The 22,543-nt window shown below is 43.7% G+C and overlaps 1 protein-coding gene across 1 annotated transcript in view; it reads left to right on the forward strand.

The window, feature by feature from the left end:
- Nucleotides 1–15,194, forward strand: part of hs6st1b (heparan sulfate 6-O-sulfotransferase 1b) — a 97,519-nt gene extending 82,325 nt beyond the window's left edge. The window contains exon 2 of the mRNA XM_020508869.2: nt 12,126–15,194. Coding sequence (XP_020364458.1) covers nt 12,126–12,837 — 712 coding nt within the window. The 3' untranslated portion in view covers nt 12,838–15,194. The remainder of the gene's footprint in view (nt 1–12,125) is intronic.
- Nucleotides 15,195–22,543: the final 7,349 nt, after the last annotated feature.

Genomic DNA, 22,543 nt, shown 5'->3' on the forward strand with positions numbered 1-22,543 from the left:
CCCATGAGTATTTTTAGTTTTTCCTCTGGGTTTAATAAGTTAAAATGTGGAATAAATGTAGTCTTTTCGGTGAATAATGAATCTCTTTGTGAGGAATATTTATCACAGTAAAGCAGAAAGTGCATCTCTGTCTCTACCTCCCCTGTCGTGCAGTGACCACATACACGCTCCTCTTTGGGCAGCCATGTCTTTTTATGTCTGCCAGTTTCTATTGCCAATCGGTGATCACTCAGCCTGTACTTGGTAAGGATCTGTCTCTGCTTCGTATCTCTGACAGAGTAGAGATAATCAGCCAGTTCATATTCTCTGTTTACGGTCAGATAGCAATTTAGTCGGCTTTGGGATTTTGTTTTGTTTTTCCAATGTTGTAAATATGATTCCTTTGATTGGTTCATGATTTTGCTTATTGGAATTCTTTCTTTTGAAGCAGTGCTGGTGTCAGCTTGGTTGGTTAGGTCCAACACCAGCTGACTGAGAGGGCTCGTTTCTGGGCTCATCTCTTGGGTTTGAAGTGCTTTAAATTGCAGACTTGAATTTGGACTTGAATTTAGATGGAGCCAAAAGTTTAATGATCTTTTCTGTATTTTCATTATTACTGGAAAACGGCCCAATTCTGCCCTACATGCATTAGTTGGTGTATTTCTCTGGACTTGTAGAATTTTCAGACATGATTCTGCATGTAGGGCTTCTATTGCATGTTTGTCCCACATTTTAAAATCCAGTTTATTGAGCGGCCCCCAAACCTCACTTCCAAACCTCACTTCCAAACCTCACTTCCGTAAAGAGTGCCAAATAGAATCAAATGCTTTTTTAAAGTCAACAAAGAAAGCAAAGATTTCCCTCTTTTTTTGGTGGACCTGTTTATTAATTAGTGTGTGTAAGGTGTATATATGGTGAGTAGGGAGATGGTGTTTATTAATTAGTGTGTGTAAGGTGTATATATGGTGAGTAGGGAGATGGTGTTTATTAATTAGTGTGTGTAAGGTGTATATATGGTGAGTAGGGAGATGGTGTTTATTAATTAGTGTGTGTAAGGTGTATATATGGTCAGCAGTGAGATGGTGTTTATTAATTAGTGTGTGTAAGGTGTATATATGGTGAGTAGGGAGATGGTGTTTATTAATTAGTGTGTGTAAGGTGTATATATGGTGAGTAGGGAGATGGTGTTTATTAATTAGTGTGTGTAAGGTGTATATATGGTGAGTAGGGAGATGGTGTTTATTAATTAGTGTGTGTAAGGTGTATATATGGTGAGTAGGGAGATGGTGTTTATTAATTAGTGTGTGTAAGGTGTATATATGGTGAGTAGGGAGATGGTGTTTATTAATTAGTGTGTGTAAGGTGTATATATGGTGAGTAGGGAGATGGTGTTTATTAATTAGTGTGTGTAAGGTGTATATATGGTCAGTAGTGAGATGGTGTTTATTAATTAGTGTGTGTAAGGTGTATATATGGTGAGTAGGGAGATGGTGTTTATTAATTAGTGTGTGTAAGGTGTATATATGGTGAGTAGGGAGATGGTGTTTATTAATTAGTGTGTGTAAGGTGTATATATGGTGAGTAGGGAGATGGTGTTTATTAATTAGTGTGTGTAAGGTGTATATATGGTGAGTAGGGAGATGGTGTTTATTAATTAGTGTGTGTAAGGTGTATATATGGTGAGTAGGGAGATGGTGTTTATTAATTAGTGTGTGTAAGGTGTATATATGGTCAGTAGTGAGATGGTGTTTATTAATTAGTGTGTGTAAGGTGTATATATGGTGAGTAGTGAGATGGTGTTTATTAATTAGTGTGTGTAAGGTGTATATATGGTGAGTAGGGAGATGGTGTTTATTAATTAGTGTGTGTAAGGTGTATATATGGTGAGTAGGGAGATGGTGTTTATTAATTAGTGTGTGTAAGGTGTATATATGGTGAGTAGGGAGATGGTGTTTATTAATTAGTGTGTGTAAGGTGTATATATGGTGAGTAGGGAGATGGTGTTTATTAATTAGTGTGTGTAAGGTGTATATATGGTGAGTAGGGAGATGGTGTTTATTAATTAGTGTGTGTAAGGTGTATATATGGTGAGTAGGGAGATGGTGTTTATTAATTAGTGTGTGTAAGGTGTATATATGGTGAGTAGGGAGATGGTGTTTATTAATTAGTGTGTGTAAGGTGTATATATGGTGAGTAGGGAGATGGTGTTTATTAATTAGTGTGTGTAAGGTGTATATATGGTGAGTAGGGAGATGGTGTTTATTAATTAGTGTGTGTAAGGTGTATATATGGTAAGTATGGAGATGGTGTTTATTAATTAGTGTGTGTAAGGTGTATATATGGTGAGTAGGGAGATGGTGTTTATTAATTTGTGTGTGTAAGGTGTATATATGGTAAGTAGGGAGATGGTGTTTATTAATTAGTGTGTGTAAGGTGTATATATGGTAAGTAGGGAGATGGTGTTTATTAATTAGTGTGTGTAAGGTGTATATATGGTAAGTAGGGAGATGGTGTTTATTAATTAGTGTGTGTAAGGTGTATATATGGTGAGTAGGGAGATGGTGTTTATTAATTAGTGTGTGTAAGGTGTATATATGGTGAGTAGGGAGATGGTGTTTATTAATTAGTGTGTGTAAGGTGTATATATGGTAAGTAGGGAGATGGTGTTTATTAATTAGTGTGTGTAAGGTGTATATATGGTAAGTAGGGAGATGGTGTTTATTAATTAGTGTGTGTAAGGTGTATATATGGTAAGTAGGGAGATGGTGTTTATTAATTAGTGTGTGTAAGGTGTATATATGGTGAGTAGGGAGATGGTGTTTATTAATTAGTGTGTGTAAGGTGTATATATGGTGAGTAGGGAGATGGTGTTTATTAATTAGTGTGTGTAAGGTGTATATATGGTGAGTAGGGAGATGGTGTTTATTAATTAGTGTGTGTAAGGTGTATATATGGTCAGTAGTGAGATGGTGTTTATTAATTAGTGTGTGTAAGGTGTATATATGGTCAGTAGTATGATGGTGTTTATTAATTAGTGTGTGTAAGGTGTATATATGGACAGTAGTGTGATGGTGTTTATTAATTAGTGTGTGTAAGGTGTATATATGGACAGTAGTGTGATGGTGTTTATTAATTAGTGTGTGTAGGGTGTATATATGGTCACTAGTGAGATGGTGTTTATTAATTAGTGTGTGTAAGGTGTATATATGGACAGTAGTGTGATGGTGTTTATTAATTAGTGTGTGTAAGGTGTATATATGGTCAGTAGTGTGATGGTGTTTATTAATTAGTGTATATATGGTGAGTAGGGAGATGGTGTTTATTAATTAGTGTGTGTAAGGTGTATATATGGTGAGTAGGGAGATGGTGTTTATTAATTAGTGTGTGTAAGGTGTATATATGGTCAGTAGTGAGATGGTGTTTATTAATTAGTGTGTGTAAGGTGTATATATGGTCAGCAGTGAGATGGTGTTTATTAATTAGTGTGTGTAAGGTGTATATATGGTCAGCAGTGAGATGGTGTTTATTAATTAGTGTGTGTAAGGTGTATATATGGACAGTAGTGCGATGGTGTTGATTAATTAGTGTGTGTAAGGTGTATATATGGTCACTAGTGAGATGGTGTTTATTAATTAGTGTGTGTAAGGTGTATATACGGTCAGTAGTGCGATGGTGTTTATTAACTAGTGTGTGTAAGGTGTATATATGGTCACTAGTGAGATGGTGTTTTTAAATAGTGTGTGTAAGGTGTATATATGGACAGTAGTGCGATGGTTGGGGAGAAAGCCAATTTGACATTTACTTATTACATTTTTTTCTTAAAGAAAGGTTTGAATTCTTGAATTCAAAACGCTACAGGAAACCTTTCCCAAGTTGCTGTTTACGCAAATTCCCTTGTAATTATTGGGGTCTGATTTGTCTCCACTTTTGTGGATAGGGGAGATTAGCCCCTGGTTCCAGACATCAGGGAAGCAGACAGAAGTTAAAACCATGTTGAATAATTTAAGCACAGCATTTTGCAGCTCAGGTGTGCTGTTTTTCAGCATTTAATTTCTGTTGTTATCTAGACAACAAGCCTTTGATTTTATAGATTTGAGCTTTTCATTTAGTTCTTGTTGGGTTATTGGGTAATCTAATGGATTTTGGTTGTTTTTAATGACTGAGTCAAGGATGTTCAATTGTTCTTGAGTTTCTAATTGGTTCTGTTGTAAGTCTTTTTGTGGGATGTTTTTGTAAAGATTATCAAAATATGTTTTGTATGGCTAATTCTTGTGGCTTTGTCATGTTTAAACCATCTCTCTCTGTCTCTCTCTGTCTGTATCTCTCTCTCTCTCTCTCTCTGTCTCTCTCTGTCTGTATCTCGCTCTCTCTGTCTCTCTCTGTCTGTCTCTGTCTGTATCTCGCTCTCTCTGTCTCTCTCTGTCTGTATCTCGCTCTCTCTGTCTCTCTCTGTCTGTATCTCGCTCTCTCTGTCTCTCTCTGTCTGTCTCTGTCTGTATCTCGCTCTCTCTCTCTGTCTGTCTGTATCTCGCTCTCTCTGTCTGTCTGTATCTCGCTCTCTCTGTCTCTCTCTGTCTGTCTCTGTCTGTCTCTCTCTGTCGGTCTCTCTCTCTCTCGCTATTGGTCTCCCTCTCTCCGTCTGTCTGTCTCTGTCTCTCTCTCTCTGTCTGTCTCTTTGTCTGTCTCTCTCTCTCTCTGTCGGTCTCTATCAGTCTCTCTCTCTCGCTCTCTCTCTCAGACAGACAGACTGACTGACTGTCTGTCTCTGTCTCTGTCTGTCTCTCTGTCCCTCTGTCTGTCTCTCTGTCTGTCTCTCAGTGTGTGTTCTTTTCCCACCCTTTCTCTTTAACTTCCTGTTCGTACAGCTTATGCCTCGCCTCCTACACTGCTTACCTCAACTTCAACACTTCTTCTTATGTTGCCCTTTATTTCAGTTTCTTACATCTTTTCAACCAAAGGCGGGCAACCTATTGTCTGTTAGTTAGAGGATTGTCTGTTAGTTAGAGGATTGTCTGTTAGTTAGAGGATTGTGTGTTAGAGGATTGTGTGTTAGTTAGAGGATTGTGTGTTAGTTAGAGGATTGTCTGTTAGTTAGAGGATTGTCTGTTAGAGGATTGTCTGTTAGTTAGAGGATTGTGTGTTAGTTAGTGGATTGTCTGTTAGTTAGAGGATTGTCTGTTAGTTAGAGGATTGTCTGTTAGTTAGAGGATTGTCTGTTAGTTAGAGGATTGTCTGTTAGTTAGAGGATTGTCTGTTTGTTAGAGGATTGTCTGTTAGTTAGAGGATTGTCTGTTAGTTAGAGGATTGTCTGTTTGTTAGAGGATTGTCTGTTAGTTAGAGGATTGTCTGTTAGTTAGAGGATTGTCTGTTAGTTAGAGGATTGTCTGTTAGTTAGAGGATTGTCTGTTAGTTAGAGGATTGTCTGTTAGTTAGAGGATTGTCTGTTAGTTAGAGGATTGTCTGTTAGTTAGAGGATTGTCTGTTAGAGGATTGTCTGTTAGTTAGAGGATTGTCTGTTAGTTAGAGGATTGTCTGTTAGATGATTGTCTGTTAGTTAGAGGATTGTCTGTTAGTTAGAGGATTGTCTGTTAGTTAGAGGATTGTCTGTTAGTTATAGGATTGTGTGTTAGTTAGAGGATTGTCTGTTAGTTAGAGGATTGTCTGTTAGATGATTGTCTGTTAGTTAGAGGATTGTCTGTTAGTTAGAGGATTGTGTGTTAGTTAGAGGAGTGTCTGTTAGTTAGAGGATTGTCTGTTAGTTAGAGGATTGTGTGTTAGTTAGAGGAGTGTCTGTTAGTTAGAGGATTGTGTGTTAGTTAGAGGATTGTCTGTTAGTTAGAGGATTGTCTGTTAGTTAGAGGATTGTCTGTTAGTTAGAGGATTGTCTGTTCGTTAGAGGATTGTGTGTTAGTTAGAGGATTGTGTGTTAGTTAGAGGATTGTCTGTTAGTTAGAGGATTGTCTGTTAGTTAGAGGATTGTCTGTTAGTTAGAGGATTGTCTGTTAGTTAGAGGATTGTCTGTTAGTTAGAGGATTGTCTGTTAGTTAGAGGATTGTCTGTTAGTTAGAGGATTGTCTGTTAGTTAGATGATTGTCTGTTAGTTAGAGGATTGTCTGTTAGTTAGAGGATTGTCTGTTAGTTAGAGGATTGTCTGTTAGTTAGAGGATTGTCTGTTAGAGGATTGTCTGTTAGTTAGAGGATTGTCTGTTAGTTAGAGGATTGTCTGTTAGTTAGAGGACTGTCTGTTTGTTAGAGGATTGTTTGACTACTATTAGCACATAAGAACCTATGAGTCGGTGTTAGCTAATTATAAGTGGCGAACGTCCATAAAGATGCCAGAATTAAGATATGACGTTTTTAAACTACAACATGAATGTAGCGCTAATAATTCAGCACAATCTACTTTTTCAAATTGCTGGGGTCTTGAAGATAAAACTGGGATCATGTGGACTCTACTAATGACCATAAACAAATAGTAACACAGCAATGTACAATACGGCGAACTTTGCTATTTTATGAATGAACTACATGACCCCAAAACAAGTATGAACACCTGCTCGTCTAACATGTCATTCCAAAATCATGGAAATTAATATGGATTTGGTCCCCCCTTTGCTGCTATAAAACAGCCTCCACTCTTCTGGGAAGGCTTTCCACTAGATGTTGGAACATTGCTGGGGGGACTTCCATTCAGCCACAAGAGCATTAGTGAGGTCGGGCACTGATGTTGGGCGATTGTGTTCGATGGGGTTGAGGTCAGGGCTTTGTGCAGGCCAGTAAAGTTCTTTCACACCGATCTCGACAAACCATTTCTGTATGGACCTCTCTTTGTGCACGGGGGCATTGTCATACTGAAACAGGAAAGGGCCTTGCCACAAAGTAGGAAGCACAGAATCGTCTAGAATGTCATTGTATGCTGTAGCGTTAAGATTTCCCTTCACTGGAACGAAAGGGCCCGAACCATGAAAAACAGCCCCACACCATTATTCCCCCTCCACCAAACTTTAAGGTTGGAAATATGCATTGGGGCAGGTAGCGTTCTCCTTGCATCCCCCAAACCCAGATTCATCCATCCAGTTGGTGAAGCATGATTCATCACTCCAGAGAACATGTTTCCACTGCTCCAGAGTCCAATGGCGGCCAGCTTTACACCACTCCAGCCGATGGTTAGCATCATGGTGATCTTAGTCTTGTGTGCGGCTGCTCGGCCATGGAAACCCATTTCATGAAGCTTCCGACGCACAGTTCTTGTCCAGAGGTAGTTAAGAACTCAGCAGTGAGTGTTGCACCCGAGGACAGACTATTTTTACACGCTACGCGCTTCAGCACTCAGCGATCCCTTTCTGAGCTTGTGTGGCCTACCACTTCGCGGCTGAGCCGTTGTTGCTCCTGGAAGTTCCACAGCACTTAGTTGACCGGGGCAGCTCTAGAAGGGTAGAAATCTGACCAACTATCTTGATGGAAAGATGGCATCCTATGACGGTGCTAAGTTGAAAGTCACTGAACTCTTCAAGTACGGCCCATTTTACTGCCAATGTTTGTCTATGGAGATTGCATGGCTGTGTGCTCGATGTTATACACCTGTGAGCAACGAGTGGGGCTGAAATAACCTAATCCACTAATAGTGTTGAAGAAAATAGTCCCCTAAATATATTCTGCAGATTCTAAAACTATCACCTGCCCTCTGTTGATATGCAACGACTGGGTTAAGGTTAGGGATGAATATATTTCAGCACTCACTGACTCAGGAAGCCTTTTAAACCAAATCTGTCCCTGTATGTGACTTCATTGACAATTACTGTATAACTAATTAATACATGTTCTCAGAGATTCAACGTGACATTCTTTGAATACTGCCAGTTGGGGTGTCAGGTAGCCCCGTGGTTAAGAGCGTTGGGCCAGTAACTGAATGGTCACTGGTTCGAATCCCCCAGCTGACTAGGTGAAAAATCTGTGCCCTGGAGCAAGGCACTTATTGCTCCTGTAAGTCGCTCTGGATAAGAGCGTCTGCTAAATGAATGAGATGTCAATCAAGTGGCATTGTTATGAATGGCATCCTCCTAACTAGTGCTGTGATGGCTGGGCTACCTGGGCTGGCGGTTGTGTGGTTAATACTCCCTGTTCTGTGTTTAAAACTCATCTTGTGAGCCGCTGTCATGTTTTTGCTATAACAATCTCTTGGAAAATTGTGATCGTTATTGCTATCCCATTAGAATAGCACAGTCAGCATTTCCGGCTGATACATTCTGCCAGTGTGGGGCCCATCCATCAACAGTGGTGCAGAGTTGCCGTGTGTGTGTGTCCCCTGAGTGAATGAGAGCTCGTGTGTGTGTGTGTGTGTGTGTGTGTGTGTGTGTGTGTGTGTGTGTGTGTGTGTGTGTGTGTGTGAGATAGAGATAGAGAGACACACACACTCAAATACAACAGCTTTGTGTTTAGTGAAAACTCTTAGAGAAAAAGGGATCAGACACCAAGAGAAACTCCCAGTATTATAATGGATGGGTGTATTAGCAGGCTGCATCCATCTTGTCAGCTTTGTAACAGAGCCGCTCTATGCTAGGCTGGGTCAGGAAGCTCTCTCTCTTTCGCCCCCCCCCCACTCCCTCTCTCACCCCCCCACTCCCTCTCTCACCCCCCCACTCCCTCTCTCACCCCCCACTCCCTCTCTCACCCCACTCCCTCTCTCACATTCTCCCTCTCTCACCCCTCCCCACTCCCTCTCTCACGTTCTCCCTCTCTCACCCCCCCACTCCCTCTCTCAGGTTCTCCTCTCTCACTCCCTCTCTCACGTTCTCCCTCTCTCACCCCCCACTCCCTCTCTCACGTTCTCCCTCTCTCACCCCACCCACTCACTCTCTCATGTTCTCCCTCTCTCACCCCCCACTCCCTCTCTCACCCCACTCCCTCTCTCACCCCACTCCCTCTCTCACCCCACTCTCTCTCACCCCCTACTCCCTCTCTCACCCCACTCCCTCTCTCACCCCACTCCCTCTCTCACCCCACTCCCTCTCTCACGTTCTCCCTCTCTCACCCCCCACTCCCTCTCTCACGTTCTCCTCTCTCACCCCCCACTCCCTCTCTCACGTTCTCCCTCTCTCACCCCCCACTCCCTCTCTCACGTTCTCCCTCTCTCACCCCCCACTTCCTCTCTCATGTTCTCCCTCTCTCATCCCACCCACTCACTCTCTCATGTTCTCCCTCTCTCACCCCCCCACTCCCTCTCTCACGTTCTCCCTCTCTCACCCCCCACTCCCTCTCTCACGTTCTCCCTCTCTCATCCCCACTCCCTCTCTCACGTTCTCCCTCTCTCACCCCCCCACTCCCTCTCTCACGTTCTCCCCCACTCCCTCTCTCACGTTCTCCCTCTCTCACCCCCCCCCCACTCCCTCTCTCACGTTCTCCCCCAACTCCCTCTCTCACCCCCCACTCCCTCTCTCACGTTCTCCCCCACTCCCTCTCTCACCCCCCCCCACTCCCTCTCTCACGTTCTCCCCCACTCCCTCTCTCACCCCCCCACTCCCTCTCTCACGTTCTCCCCCACTCCCTCTCTCACGTTCTCCCCACTCCCTCTCTCACGTTCTCCCCCACTCCCTCTCCCACCCCCCACTCCCTCTCTCACCCCCCCACTCCCTCTCTCACGTTCTCCCCCACTCCCTCTCTCACATTCTCCCCCACTCCCTCTCTCACGTTCTCCCTCTCTCACCCCCCCCACTCCCTCTCTCACGTTCTCCCCCACTCCCTCTCTCGCATTCTCCCCCACTCCCTCTCTCACGTTCTCCCCCATTCCCTCTCTCACGTTCTCCCCCACTCCCTCTCTCACGTTCTCCCCCACTCCCTCTCTCACGTTCTCCCCCACTCCCTCTCTCACGTTCTCCCCCACTCCCTCTCTCACGTTCTCCCTCTCTCACCCCCCCCACTCCCTCTCTCACGTTCTCCCCCACTCCCTCTCTCACCCCCAATCCTTCTCTCACGTTCTCCCCCACTCCCTCTCTCACCCCCCACTCCCTCTCTCACGTTCTCCCCCCACTCCCTCTCTCACCCCCCACTCCCTCTCTCACGTTCTCCCCCACTCCCTCTCCCACCCCCCACTCCCTCTCTCACCCCCCCACTCCCTCTCTCACATTCTCCCCCACTCCCTCTCTCACCCCCCACTCCCTCTCTCACGTTCTCCCCCACTCCCTCTCCCATCCCCACTCCCTCTCTCACCCCCCCACTCCCTCTCTCACATTCTCCCCCACTCCCTCTCTCACGTTCTCCCCCACTCGCTCTCTCACCCCCCACTCCCTCTCTCACGTTCTCCTCCACTCCCTCTCTCACGTTCCCCCCCCCCCTCTACCCACTGATTCCAGGCCCATCATATCTCATTCTGTCAGGTGTGCTGGTGTAGTGAAGGCCCCCCCAGAGGGGGATCCTGCCGTGTCGTACTCTCCAACTCGCTTGCAATGTTGACTGAGCGGTGCAGTAATTTGTAATGAGATCAGAACTCCCACATGTAACCCACCTCCAGACTTCACTTCTCCCCAATCCAGCTCAGCTATTCATCAAAAAACTGCTCTTATTTTCCCCCTCGTGTTAGTTCCCTCTCCTATATTCTCTAGTCATAGCAGGGGGCCTGGCAGGGACGTGAGGTGGGATGCTGAATGCTACTTTAACTTCAGAGGCTTTTGTTTTGTGCATCTCTATGCTAAAGGGAATGAACTACTTTAAACTAAGTAAACAGTTCCTGTGTTTCCCAACATGGGAATGTCATCTTTTCCACACCCGAATCCCTCTAGTTACACAATCATTTGCTAATGCGGTCAAATACCCTGGAATTTCCACTTGTTTCCCGAGAATCCCGAATACCCCAAAGGCCTAGAATTCCAAACTGGAAGTCTTGAACCATGACTACTACACTGATACTTGACAGGGGTGGGCGTGACTGGACACTGAGAGACAATAAGAAGAGTAATTGTCCCAGAGTAACTCTTCAAAGACCTGAAGGGATGGAAAAAGCTTTTAGTCTCACCTTTTGACCTGCACCTGTCAAAATGACTCAGAGTGGAGGGAAAATAGAAAAAGGGGCCCCTCTTCTCCCCATCTCAGTTACCTGGCACAAAATGGCTGCCTTGTAGCCTCACTGTCTCTCTCAAAATTCAGCCAAGGGGAGGAAACAAAGAAACGGTTGGCTCTACTGTTGATTTGAATTTCACTTGGCGTCACTGTCCCCACTGTCTCTGTTTAAAGGTTGTGTTATGACCCCGCCAATGGACATAAGAGTGTAGGGATCACTCTGAATCATTATCGGACCCTCTTTCCGGCTCTCTAACTCAAATCACATTACCAGGATCTGTTTTGGAAAAGCAATGACCCTCTGCTGTTTCCACAGACAGATTGAATTTCAATGTACAAGCCAGACAGTGGAGTCTAATGTTTGGAATACTGAAGGGGTTTGTTCATCTGGTATGTAACGTGGAATAGAGTTATGCAGGCGGGCGTATGGATGGTGAGGTCATGGTTGGCCAACAGAAATCCATACGTTCACTGTCCCCTGGAGCTGGAATGAATTCCCCGTTGCCTGGCTGCGGTGCAGTAGAATAACACGGCGAGGTCAGGCCTCTTTACACGACAGGTATTTCTGATTACACGGATGCAGAGGAATGTTTTTTTCTCTCTGGAGATGATTATGTTCCAAGGTGCGCTTCAATCCAGGTCTCTGGTCTGGACCCCACCGTAATCCTTGGGGTCTGGAATGTTAGCGACGATCCGGTTAAGCGCCAACGATAATGTCCCCGATATATCAAAACTGCCGTCAATATCAACATTCACAGCAGTGATTTGTGATGACACACAAAGTACCCCTGATTCTCCATTGTCTTTTTTCCCCCATAGAGTATATTTATACTATATATTTCACAGGTGTGCGCTTCACAATTCACGTCAGCCTTTGACAAAACTTCAAGTGGTCTGTAGAATGCTTACGGAGATCTTATGTGGTCACTGTTGATCCTTCAAGGCTTCCATAGTTCATCTCATGTTGAGTAGAGCTAGCAAAACCAGATTTGATCATGCTAACATGGTCAGTCATCAGTCATTTTTTATGTTTTTGTATGACCTCACTGTATTGATATTTTCATGAAGTGGTTTTCCTCTGTTGTGTTTTGCAGGAAGTTCTACTACATCACCCTGCTGAGGGACCCTGTGTCACGCTACCTGAGTGAGTGGCGCCACGTGCAGCGCGGCGCCACCTGGAAGACGTCCCTCCACATGTGCGACGGGCGCACACCTACGCCCGAGGAGCTGCCGCCCTGCTATGAGGGTACGGACTGGTCCGGCTGCACCCTGCAACAGTTCATGGACTGCCCCTACAACCTGGCCAACAACCGGCAGGTGCGCATGCTCGCCGACCTCAGCCTGGTGGGCTGCTACAACCTCTCCACGGTGCCCGATAAGCGGCGCTCGCAACTTCTCCTCGAGTCGGCCAAGAAGAACCTGCGCGACATGGCCTTCTTCGGTCTGACGGAGTATCAGCGCAAGACGCAGTTCCTGTTCGAGCGCACCTTCCGACTGCGCTTCATCCGGCCTTTTGTGCAGTACAACAGCACGCGGGCGGCTGGAGTAGACTTGGACAACGACACGGTGGCGCGCATCGAGGAGCTCAACGACCTGGACATGCAGCTGTACGACTACGCCCGCGACCTCTTCCAGCAGCGCTACCAGTACACTCGGCAGCTGGAGAGACGGGCGCACCGCTTGGCACTTCGAAGTCACGGGCTGGACCCCCGTGATTTACTCAGAGAGGAGGGTGGTGTGGGGGGCGAGGGGACAGCCAGGCTGCCCACAGAGGACTACATGAACCACATAATTAACAGGTGGTAGCCCCTATCCCATCCCACCCCAACCACCCACTTTCCTGATCTCCCCATTGTCTGGTATGGTGAGGTTGCATCAGAGTGAATGTTTAGGAAAGGTGAAATTTGGCACTTATGGCTCGAGAGGAAGAAAGTTGCAGAGGATTGGGTGCTGCAGTGGCTTACCTACAGACTTTGCATGATGCGAGCTGTGGGTTGCGAACCAGATGATATCACTTCCCGCTACTGGATGACATAGTCCTTCTGGTCTTCTTGGACTATGTGGAGAGGTCAGATCTTTGATTGGGAGCCCATGATAAACCTGAGTCACGGGGCTTTGTGATTGGAAGCCCATGATAAACCTGAGTCACGGGGCTTTGTGATTGGAAGCCCATGATAAACCTGAGTCACGGGGCTTTGTGATTGGAAGTCCATGATAAACTGGAGTCATGGGGCTTTGTGATTGGAAGCCCATGATAAACCGGAGTCATGGAGGATTGTGATTGGAAGCCCATGATAAACCGGAGTCATGGGGATTTGTGATTGGAAGCCCATGATAAACCGGAGTCATGGGGATTTGTGATTGGAAGCCCATGATAAACCGGAGTCATGGGGATTTGTGATTGGAAGCCCATGATAAACCTGAGTCACCCTCTGGAGTTCTCGGAGCAACAACTGTCTCTACTCAGATTCCCAATGGAGCAAAAGAAAAACGATGGATAATTCCTTTACAAAGTAAACAGACTTGTTTTACTTTCCTTTCTATGTCTTGGCCCATCAGAATAACATGTGTGCTTAATATGTTGTTGTAAGGAATTACAAAGCAGTGAGATGGGAGATTACATGTACTGGACATTTCCGACGAGCCATCTTTTTATTTATTAACATTGCTTTCTGATCATTTGAAATACATATTTTTCCAATGTGAGAGACTATTTGGCTCGGCTTGAAATACAGTTCGACACTTGTAAGTTATAGAAGTCATGATGGTGACTTTAAAAAAAATATTTCATAACATACTCATCCATTTGCTGAAAGGTTACTAACATTTGCAATCAAAGTTTAGAGCTATATCTTAATAGAAATGATGCATAGTGTTTTTTTCTTTGTTTTTTTTACACTTGTATGTTTTTACCATTTTGTCAATGTCGTGTGAAGAGGCCAGTTTCTTTGGTTCCAATGTATTTTCATTTGCCCGTTGTACTGTGATCTGTACACTAAAGGAGATGTACAGAATTGAATGAAATATTTGGCAAAGGTTTGTCCAGGAACCTTTCTGACCACAACCTCCATACAACAATTGATGCTCAACAGGAGACCGACCGAGGGTCTCGCACTGAAGGGGAAACAGGAAACACTGTCTTATTATTACTTGTACAAAATAAAACTTCTGTGAGTGTGTGCATGTGTGTAAGTGTGTGTATTGTAAGTGTGTGTGCGCGTCCATTTGTTTCTGAGCTTTCATGCTCAATTCATTTCCTTCTGATTGGGATCAAATGTGTCACCTAAAACCAGAACTTAAACGGGTGAAATGGATGGATTATCCATTGAGTTTGCCATTCTCCTCGATGTGCATCTGTTGGGGCATTATAAAACAATGTCAAATAAAGTGCATCAGGTTCCATATTAAAGAGGTGAAGAATGCACAGCCACTTGTCAACCATAAGCTCTTTTTTTGTTAATAATACATTTTCTTTTGTAAACTGAAATATGATGATCCCCTGGTAAACTGTGTTTAATTAACATTCTAACAGAATGTGTCTGGACATGATATAACCCTCATCAATCAATACTGGTGTATATGGAGCCTTCACAACTATCATATTTAAAATTCAATTCCCAAAGTGACCCCCCCATCCAACAACAAACTGTAGTCCCACAGGCATAGCCAGTACTAAAAACGGACCCAAGACTAATTGCTTGGGGAGTGTTAAGATGCTAATGCATTATTATTAAGGACATTTGGACCAGTGTGTGCAGATCCTGCGAATGACTGTCTTTTCATCAAGAACAGAATGTTTGTTTTAGTGACGACTACTTCCATTATGTCCAATCCTCTCCGGAGCGGAGGTATAATGATTGGTAGCAGGAGACTTCTCTAATGCAAAGTATTTTTATCTTACTTGAGAAAGATAGCTTTGGGGAAGATGGATTACGAAGCTATGGGTTTAGACAAATCGTTACAGAATGAAGTGTATGTGTGTGCGTGCAGTCGTGTGAGATAAAGAGAAAGCAAAAGAGTGAGAGAACAAGAGAATTTAGTGAAGTGGGACATTTCTACATGGGCTCTGGTCTGGTTTTACCCATATTGTATTATTGCTGTGCGTATTTCTGTTCTTCAAGCAGATTGGATCTTCTATTCAACAATAAAAAATTAAAAAGATATTTCTTTGTATTTGAGTCTCTGCTCTTATTCCTCATTGTTTGTTGTCCTGTTTGCATAATTGTTTTTATTACAGGAAGTTAGCTTTAAAATGACTTTCTCTTAACCTCATGGCAAAATGTATAATAGCAGGAAATTAGCTCAGGGATTCTTGAAAGTCAGGACAATCCTTGTCTGGCTGGGAAACTTTTTATTTACATTTTATTTATTTTTTGCATTATTTGAGCTTAAAATGTACCTTTCAGGGGAATTTTTATAAGAACAAAAATCATTTTTTGAATACTTTAAATGTTATTAATTTCCATGTCGGATGCCAATTTCAAACTCCAAAAAAGTGTTTAAATTCTGAAAACTGGCAATGGATATTAACTGGAAAATGATCGTAAGTAGGTTCTTGCAATAGCCCTCTGTGACTTTTTAATTAAATAATTTTTGTCTCAAAACTTTGATTCCTAAAAATAAAGTGACCAGATTTCTGATATGAAAACCGGGGACATTTCCAGTTTGGCAGTCAATATATAATTAAAATATCCAATGTTATTATCTATTAAATAAAAAAGGGGGACAATTCCGGTTTCATGTATTTAGTCTAACAGGCACATTGTGACAGAGAAAACAACTATACTACAGAAACACTATAGACAAGACAGAACTGTCCGATCTGAACAGCCATTCAGTGGTCCTGCTACAATAAGAGCAGAAGAGAACATGAGCAAAATTGAAAGAACAGACAATAGTATATGTGAAATATTGAACAACATAATAAAGAAATAAGATGCTGATGAGATTGGTAACTACATAATATACTTATACCAACCTAATCTGTATATTTCTCAGGAGAATGTATTTTCTTCAGGATTGTTCTGTCTTTGGCCAGCTTGAACTGGCATGAACTCCATGAACTCCTGGCAGGGGAGGTTGACGTTTGTCTTCACAATAAGCACAGCCTTGATGGTAGGAACAGTGAACCTATTTCTTGCTGCTGTCCATAGAGCATTAATTTGGGAGAAAACTCTCTCGACTGGTGCATTACCTCCAGGTAAGCACATGACAACAGAAGCTAATCTAGCCAGGTTAGTGTGTGGGATGTCATTCTCTTTGAAGTGGGTAACCACCGTGCTCCATCTCTGACTAAGCATTGTCTCCAGATGTTTTCCATTCTTCAAGCGATCCCAAGTGAGTTCAAGGAACTCTTGCAGGCCAGTAACCTCGTCACACAATGCATCCTCATTGATGGTCACATTGGGGCATTTTTCCTGTAGTATGACTGCTGCCTTCTGGATCTCTTCACGTAGAGGTTGCCTTTTTAAAAGGAGACAATGTAAATATTTTAGATTATCTGTGTGCTTTCCCCATGCTTGCAAGTAGTTCACAGCCGTAGTGAAGAATGATTGGGATGTTTTGAGAAAGCTCTCTTTAGACATGTCTCCAGCTCTCTCAGAAGTCCTCTGACCAAAACTAGAAGGAAGTTGTCATCACGTCTTGCAGTCAATTTTGCCTCAACGTTTCTCAGAATTGCAGCGGACTCCACAGCACAGCGGTCCTGGCCTCCAAGCATCTTGATCGTGTCACTGAATACGGTCAGGTTTCCATGGACAAAGGCCAGCCAAAGTTCAGTCAGTGGATCTTCAAACATTGTTCACAGGACAACAGGGCATTTGTCTTCAGAAATAAAAAAGGATTTCAATGGCACATACATTTTCAGCACTCTTTCTAGAGCAGGGAGCATGGACAGCCAGCAAACATTGTGGTGTACTAAAATGTTATGGTACTCCTGGCCAACAAACTCACAAAAGCTCTTCAGTCTTTCTACTCTGACGGTGAAAATATCTTTGTGAGCAGATACTCAACATCAAAGGGAATCAAATCTGTTCTAGCCATGTTATTTATTTCACCTTTATTTAACCATTTGAGAACAAGTTCTCATTTACAACTGCGACCTGGCCAAGAATAAAGCAAAGCAGTTCGACAGATACACAGAGTTACACATGGAATAAACAAACATGCAGTCAATAAATCAAATCAAATTTATTTATATAGCCCTTCGTACATCAGCTGATATCTCAAAGTGCTGTACAGAAACCCAGCCTAAAACCCCAAACAGCAAGCAATGCAGGTGGAGAAGCACGGTGGCTAGGAAAAACTCCCTAGAAAGGCCAATACCTAGGAAGAAACCTAGAGAGGAACCAGGCTATGTGGGGTGGCCAGTCCTCTTCTGGCTGTGCCGGGTGGAGATTATAACAGAACATGGTCAAGATGTTCAATGTTCATAAATGACCAGCATGGTCGAATAATAATAAGGCAGAACAGTTGAAACTAGAGCAGCAGCACAGTCAGGTGGAAGTTGAAACTGGAGCAGCAGCATGGCCAGGTAGACTGGGGACAGCAAGGAGTCATCATGTCAGGTAGTCCTGGGGCATGGTCCTAGGGCTCAGGTCAGTTGAAACTGGAACAGCAGCATGGCCAGGTGGACTGGGGACAGCAAGGAGTCATCATGTCAGGTAGTCCTGGGGCATGGTCCTAGGGCTCAGGTCCTCCGAGAGAGAGAAAGAAAGAGAGAAGGAGAGAATTAGAGAACGCACACTTAGATTCACACAGGACACCGAATAGGACAGGAGAAGTACTCCAGATATAACAAACTGACCCCAGCCCCCCGACACATAAACTACTGCAGCATAAATACTGGAGGCTGAGACAGGAGGGGTCAGGAGACACTGTGGCCCCATCCGAGGACACCCCCGGACAGGGCCAAACAGGAAGGATATAACCCCACCCACTTTGCCAAAGCACAGCCCCCACACCACTAGAGGGATATCTTCAACCACCAACCTACCATCCTGAGACAAGGCTGAGTATAGCCCACAAAGATCTCCGCCACGGCACAACCCAAGGGGGGGGGGGGGGGCGCCAACCCAGACAGGATGACCACAACAGTGAATCAACCCACTCAGGTGACGCACCCCCTCCAGGGACGGCATGAGAGAGCCCCAGCAAGCCAGTGACTCAGCCCCTGAATACAGTAGAAAAAAATCTATATACGGTGTGTGCAAATGAGGTAAGATAAGGGAGGTAAGGCAATAAATAGGCCATGGTGGCGAAATAATTACAATATCCCAATTAAACCCTGGAGTGATTGATGCGCAGAAGATTAATGTGCAAGTAGAGATACTGGGGTGCAAAGGAGTAATGTAAATAAATACAGTATGGGGATGAGGTACTTGGATGGCCTATTTTACAGATGGGCTACGTACAGGTGCAGTGATCTGTGAGCTGCTCTGACAGCTGGTGCTTAATGCTAGTGAGGGAGATATGAGTCTCCAGCTTCAGTCATTTTTGCAGTTCGTTCCAGTCATTGGAACTGGACGAAGAGGCGGCCAAAGGAAGAATTGGCTTTGGGGGTGACCAGTGAGATATACCTGCTGGAGCCCGTGATATGGGTGGGTGCTGCTATGGTGACCAGTACCTAGCAGAGACTTGTAGATGACCTTGAGCCAGTGGGTTTGGCGACGAGTATGAAGCGAGGGCCAGCCAACGAGAGCGTACAGGTCGCAATGGTGGGTAGTATGTGGGGCTTTGGTGACAAAACAGATGGCACTGTGATAGACTGCATCCAATTTGTTGAGTAGAGTGTTGGAGGCTATTTTGTAAATTACATCGCCGAAGTTGAAGATCGGTAGGATGGTCAGTTTTACGAGGGTATGTTGGCAGCATGAGTGAAGAATGCTTTGCTGCGAAGTAGGAACCCGATTCTAGATTTAATTTTGGTTTGGAGATGCTTAATGTGAGTATGGAAGGAGAGTTTACAGTCTAACCAGACACCTAGGTATTTGTAGTTATCCTCCACATACGTATATCTTACTCACAATGGCGTCACATTTTGTCATAGCACATGTAAACTTTGGCTCATAAACCTTCCGTGTGAGTTGTGCTGGGCAGTCCATAGATCTGTAACTATGATTGTGTTGCATAGTGTGGTATGCAAAGACACCCTCCTGCACAGCTAAACCATATTCTTCTTGGGAAGGCTCTACCTTGTTGAAGAATGTGGTGACAGAGGGCACACCAACACGACCAATCAGAGGCTTTATGCTTTTTCGTCTGTTGATGTTCTACCACTACCGTTCTTCCCCCGCTGCCAATTGGAAAAAGAGGAATTACTAAGGTTGCTGTGAACCATTCTATCGTCTTGACCTGAGCGTATAAGCGGAAATTCTCTCATGTGGCCATTAAAATGGCATTTTCCGTTTCTTGGAAAGAGAAAATCTCTTTTCTCTGTCCCTTAATGAATAATGTTGCTACTGTTTACCATCTGTGACTTTATTCCTAGTTATATGTACATATCTACATCAATTATCTTGTACCCCTGCACATCGACTTGGTACTGGTACCAGTACTGTTACTCATTGTGTATATGTTATTATTTTGTGTTTAACTGCTTCGTTATGTCGTTTTATTTTCACTATTTCCTTTTTCTTTTTCACTCTGCTTTGTTGGGAAAGGGCTCGTAAGTAAGCATTTCACGGTAAAGTCTACACCTGTTGTATTCGGCACATTTCATTTGATTTCTTAGACCTTGTGACCAGATTTAAATTAAATCATCCAAGCAAGAAACATAGCAGACAGAATCACTCTGGCCTTCGCCATTGGTCATCTAGGCTCATTACACCCCTGCTTACTGTGGCAAAGTAATTAAGTAAAAATACTTTAAAGTACTGCTTAAGTCGTTATTTTTTACTTTACTATTTGTATTTTTTGCTTCACTACATTCCTAAAGAAAAGGTACTTTTAACTCCATATGTTTTCCCTGATACCCAAAAGTACTCATTACATGTTGAATGCATAGTAGGACAGAAAATGGTCAAATTCACCCACTTACCAAGAGAACATCCTGGTCATCCCTGCTGCCTATGGTCTGGTGCACTCACTAAGCAGAGAACATCCTGGTCATCCCTGCTGCCTATGGTCTGGTGCACTCACTAAGCAGAGAACATCCTGGTCATCCCTGCTGCCTATGGTCTGGTGTACTCACTAAGCAGAGAACATCCTGGTCATCCCTGCTGCCTATGGTCTGGTGCACTCACTAAGCAGAGAACATCCCTGGTCATCCCTGCTGCCTATGGTCTGGTGCACTCACTAAGCAGAGAACATCCCTGGTCATCCCTGCTGCCTATGGTCTGGTGCACTCACTAAGCAGAGAACATCCTGGTCATCCCTGCAGCCTATGGTCTGGTGTACTCACTAAGCAGAGAACATCCTGGTCATCCCTGCTGCCTATGGTCTGGTGTACTCACTAAGCAGAGAACATCCTGGTCATCCCTGCTGCCTATGGTCTGGTGCACTCACTAAGCAGAGAACATCCTGGTCATCCCTGCTGCCTATGGTCTGGTGTACTCACTAAGCAGAGAACATCCTGGTCATCCCTGCTGCCTATGGTCTGGTGTACTCACTAAACAGAGAACATCCTTGTCATCCCTGCTGCCTATGGTCTGGTGTACTCACTAAGCAGAGAACATCCTGGTCATCCCTGCTGCCTATGGTCTGGTGTACTCACTAAACAGAGAACATCCTGGTCATCCCTGCTGCCTATGGTCTGGTGCACTCACTAAACAGATAACATCCTGGTCATCCCTGCTGCCTATGGTCTGGTGTACTCACTAAACAGATAACATCCTGGTCATCCCTGCTGCCTATGGTCTGGTGTACTCACTAAACAGATAACATCCTGGTCATCCCTGCTGCCTATGGTCTGGTGTACTCACTAAGCACAAATACTTTGTTTGTAAATGATGTCTTAGTGGCGTGTGCCTCTGGATATCCGTAATTTAAAAAAATGAGAATTGTGCCGTCTGGTTTGCTTAATATAAGGAATTTGAAATGATTCATACTTTTACTCTTGATAATGAAGTATATTTGAGCAATTACATTTTACTTTTGATACTTAAGTATATTTAAAACCAAATACTTTTAGACTTTCACCCAGTAAAGTATTACTTGAGTAACTTTCACCCTCTACTTGAGTCATTTTCTTTTAAGGTATCTTTAGTTTTACTCAAGTATGACAATTGGGTACTTTTTCCACCACTATGTTAACTAACACTTTGGCTTAAATGAATAATGAGTTAAAGAGTTAATGAATGACTTGCTGTTGGTTGAGAACAGGGCTGTACAGTGTTGTCGGGAAACGTTTTGAGAATGTTAAGCAAGTGCACAGTTCTGTTGGGTTTGAACACGCGGCAGTGGAAACGGAGAGGGAATTGGGATTATGACGGTCTCCCTGTCCCTGCGGAACGAGTCAAACAGATGGCAACAGCTGGCCAGGTTTAACCTGGGGGTGAAGTCTGCTTGAGTTGAGCTCCACATGAGGTATCGCTGAGAGCATACCAAGGTCACGCTCAATCACCCAGGATATATCATTACTCTCGACAGAGAGCATTATTGTATTAACAATGTATTAAAGAACTGACGCAATACACGAGACAGCACCACATTAGCCATTTTCTTGGAATACTGGTTGTGTTTATTTGTTTGGGCTTATCAGAACATACAGTAGAGCAAACCACTTTGGGTAATTTCTAGGTGAAATTAACAGTCCTAACACAGTACTTTCTGGTAAACATGATTTTGATAACATGTATGTTTACATTGTATGTTTATCATATGTAGTGATTAAGGGTTCTGTTTTTCAAATTGACTGTTGAAACATTACTTGAATGTGTTTCCTTCGTGCTCACTTACCTCCCAATTTCAGTTCCATATTTATGGGATCCTGTTTTTGTTACCAAACCACCTAGCCTACATTATGTGTATCCACTATATATAATGTATTACTTTCGGGGCTTCAAGCTTAACGTCGGAGACCTGTTTACAACTGAAGTGTACATATTTCAGGAGCCATATAGGAGCATGAACATGTGTCCACAAACACAACCAGGTGCACTTGTCACTATAACTGACCTTAAACCCAGACATCATGAATGAACAGAATAACAAGTCTTTCTGATGATATACTGTCGACGCTGTTGGGTTGTTTCATGTTTGAATCACAATGAATAAGTCAGATCTCAGCTGGTGGCTGTGTCTGGAGAGAACTCCAAAGAAAGACTCCATCAAAACATTGCAATGAGTCGATTTGGCAGAGAAAGAGAGAGGCTGAGGAAATAGCTGTAGGATTGGCCATATAGTACTGTGCATTTTTCGGTTTACTCGAGAAATGAGAAGATCTTGTGCTTCTCAGCACCTTTAAAATGTGTAAGTTGCACAAGACCATACATTCTCAACTGCCTAACCCAATTACAGTGTGACAAATGGGGACAGAATTGAATTGACAGAGCTATTCGTTTATGTGAGATAA

The sequence above is a fragment of the Oncorhynchus kisutch genome, linkage group LG18, assembly GCF_002021735.2.
Source record: "Oncorhynchus kisutch isolate 150728-3 linkage group LG18, Okis_V2, whole genome shotgun sequence".
Taxonomy (NCBI): domain Eukaryota; kingdom Metazoa; phylum Chordata; class Actinopteri; order Salmoniformes; family Salmonidae; genus Oncorhynchus; species Oncorhynchus kisutch.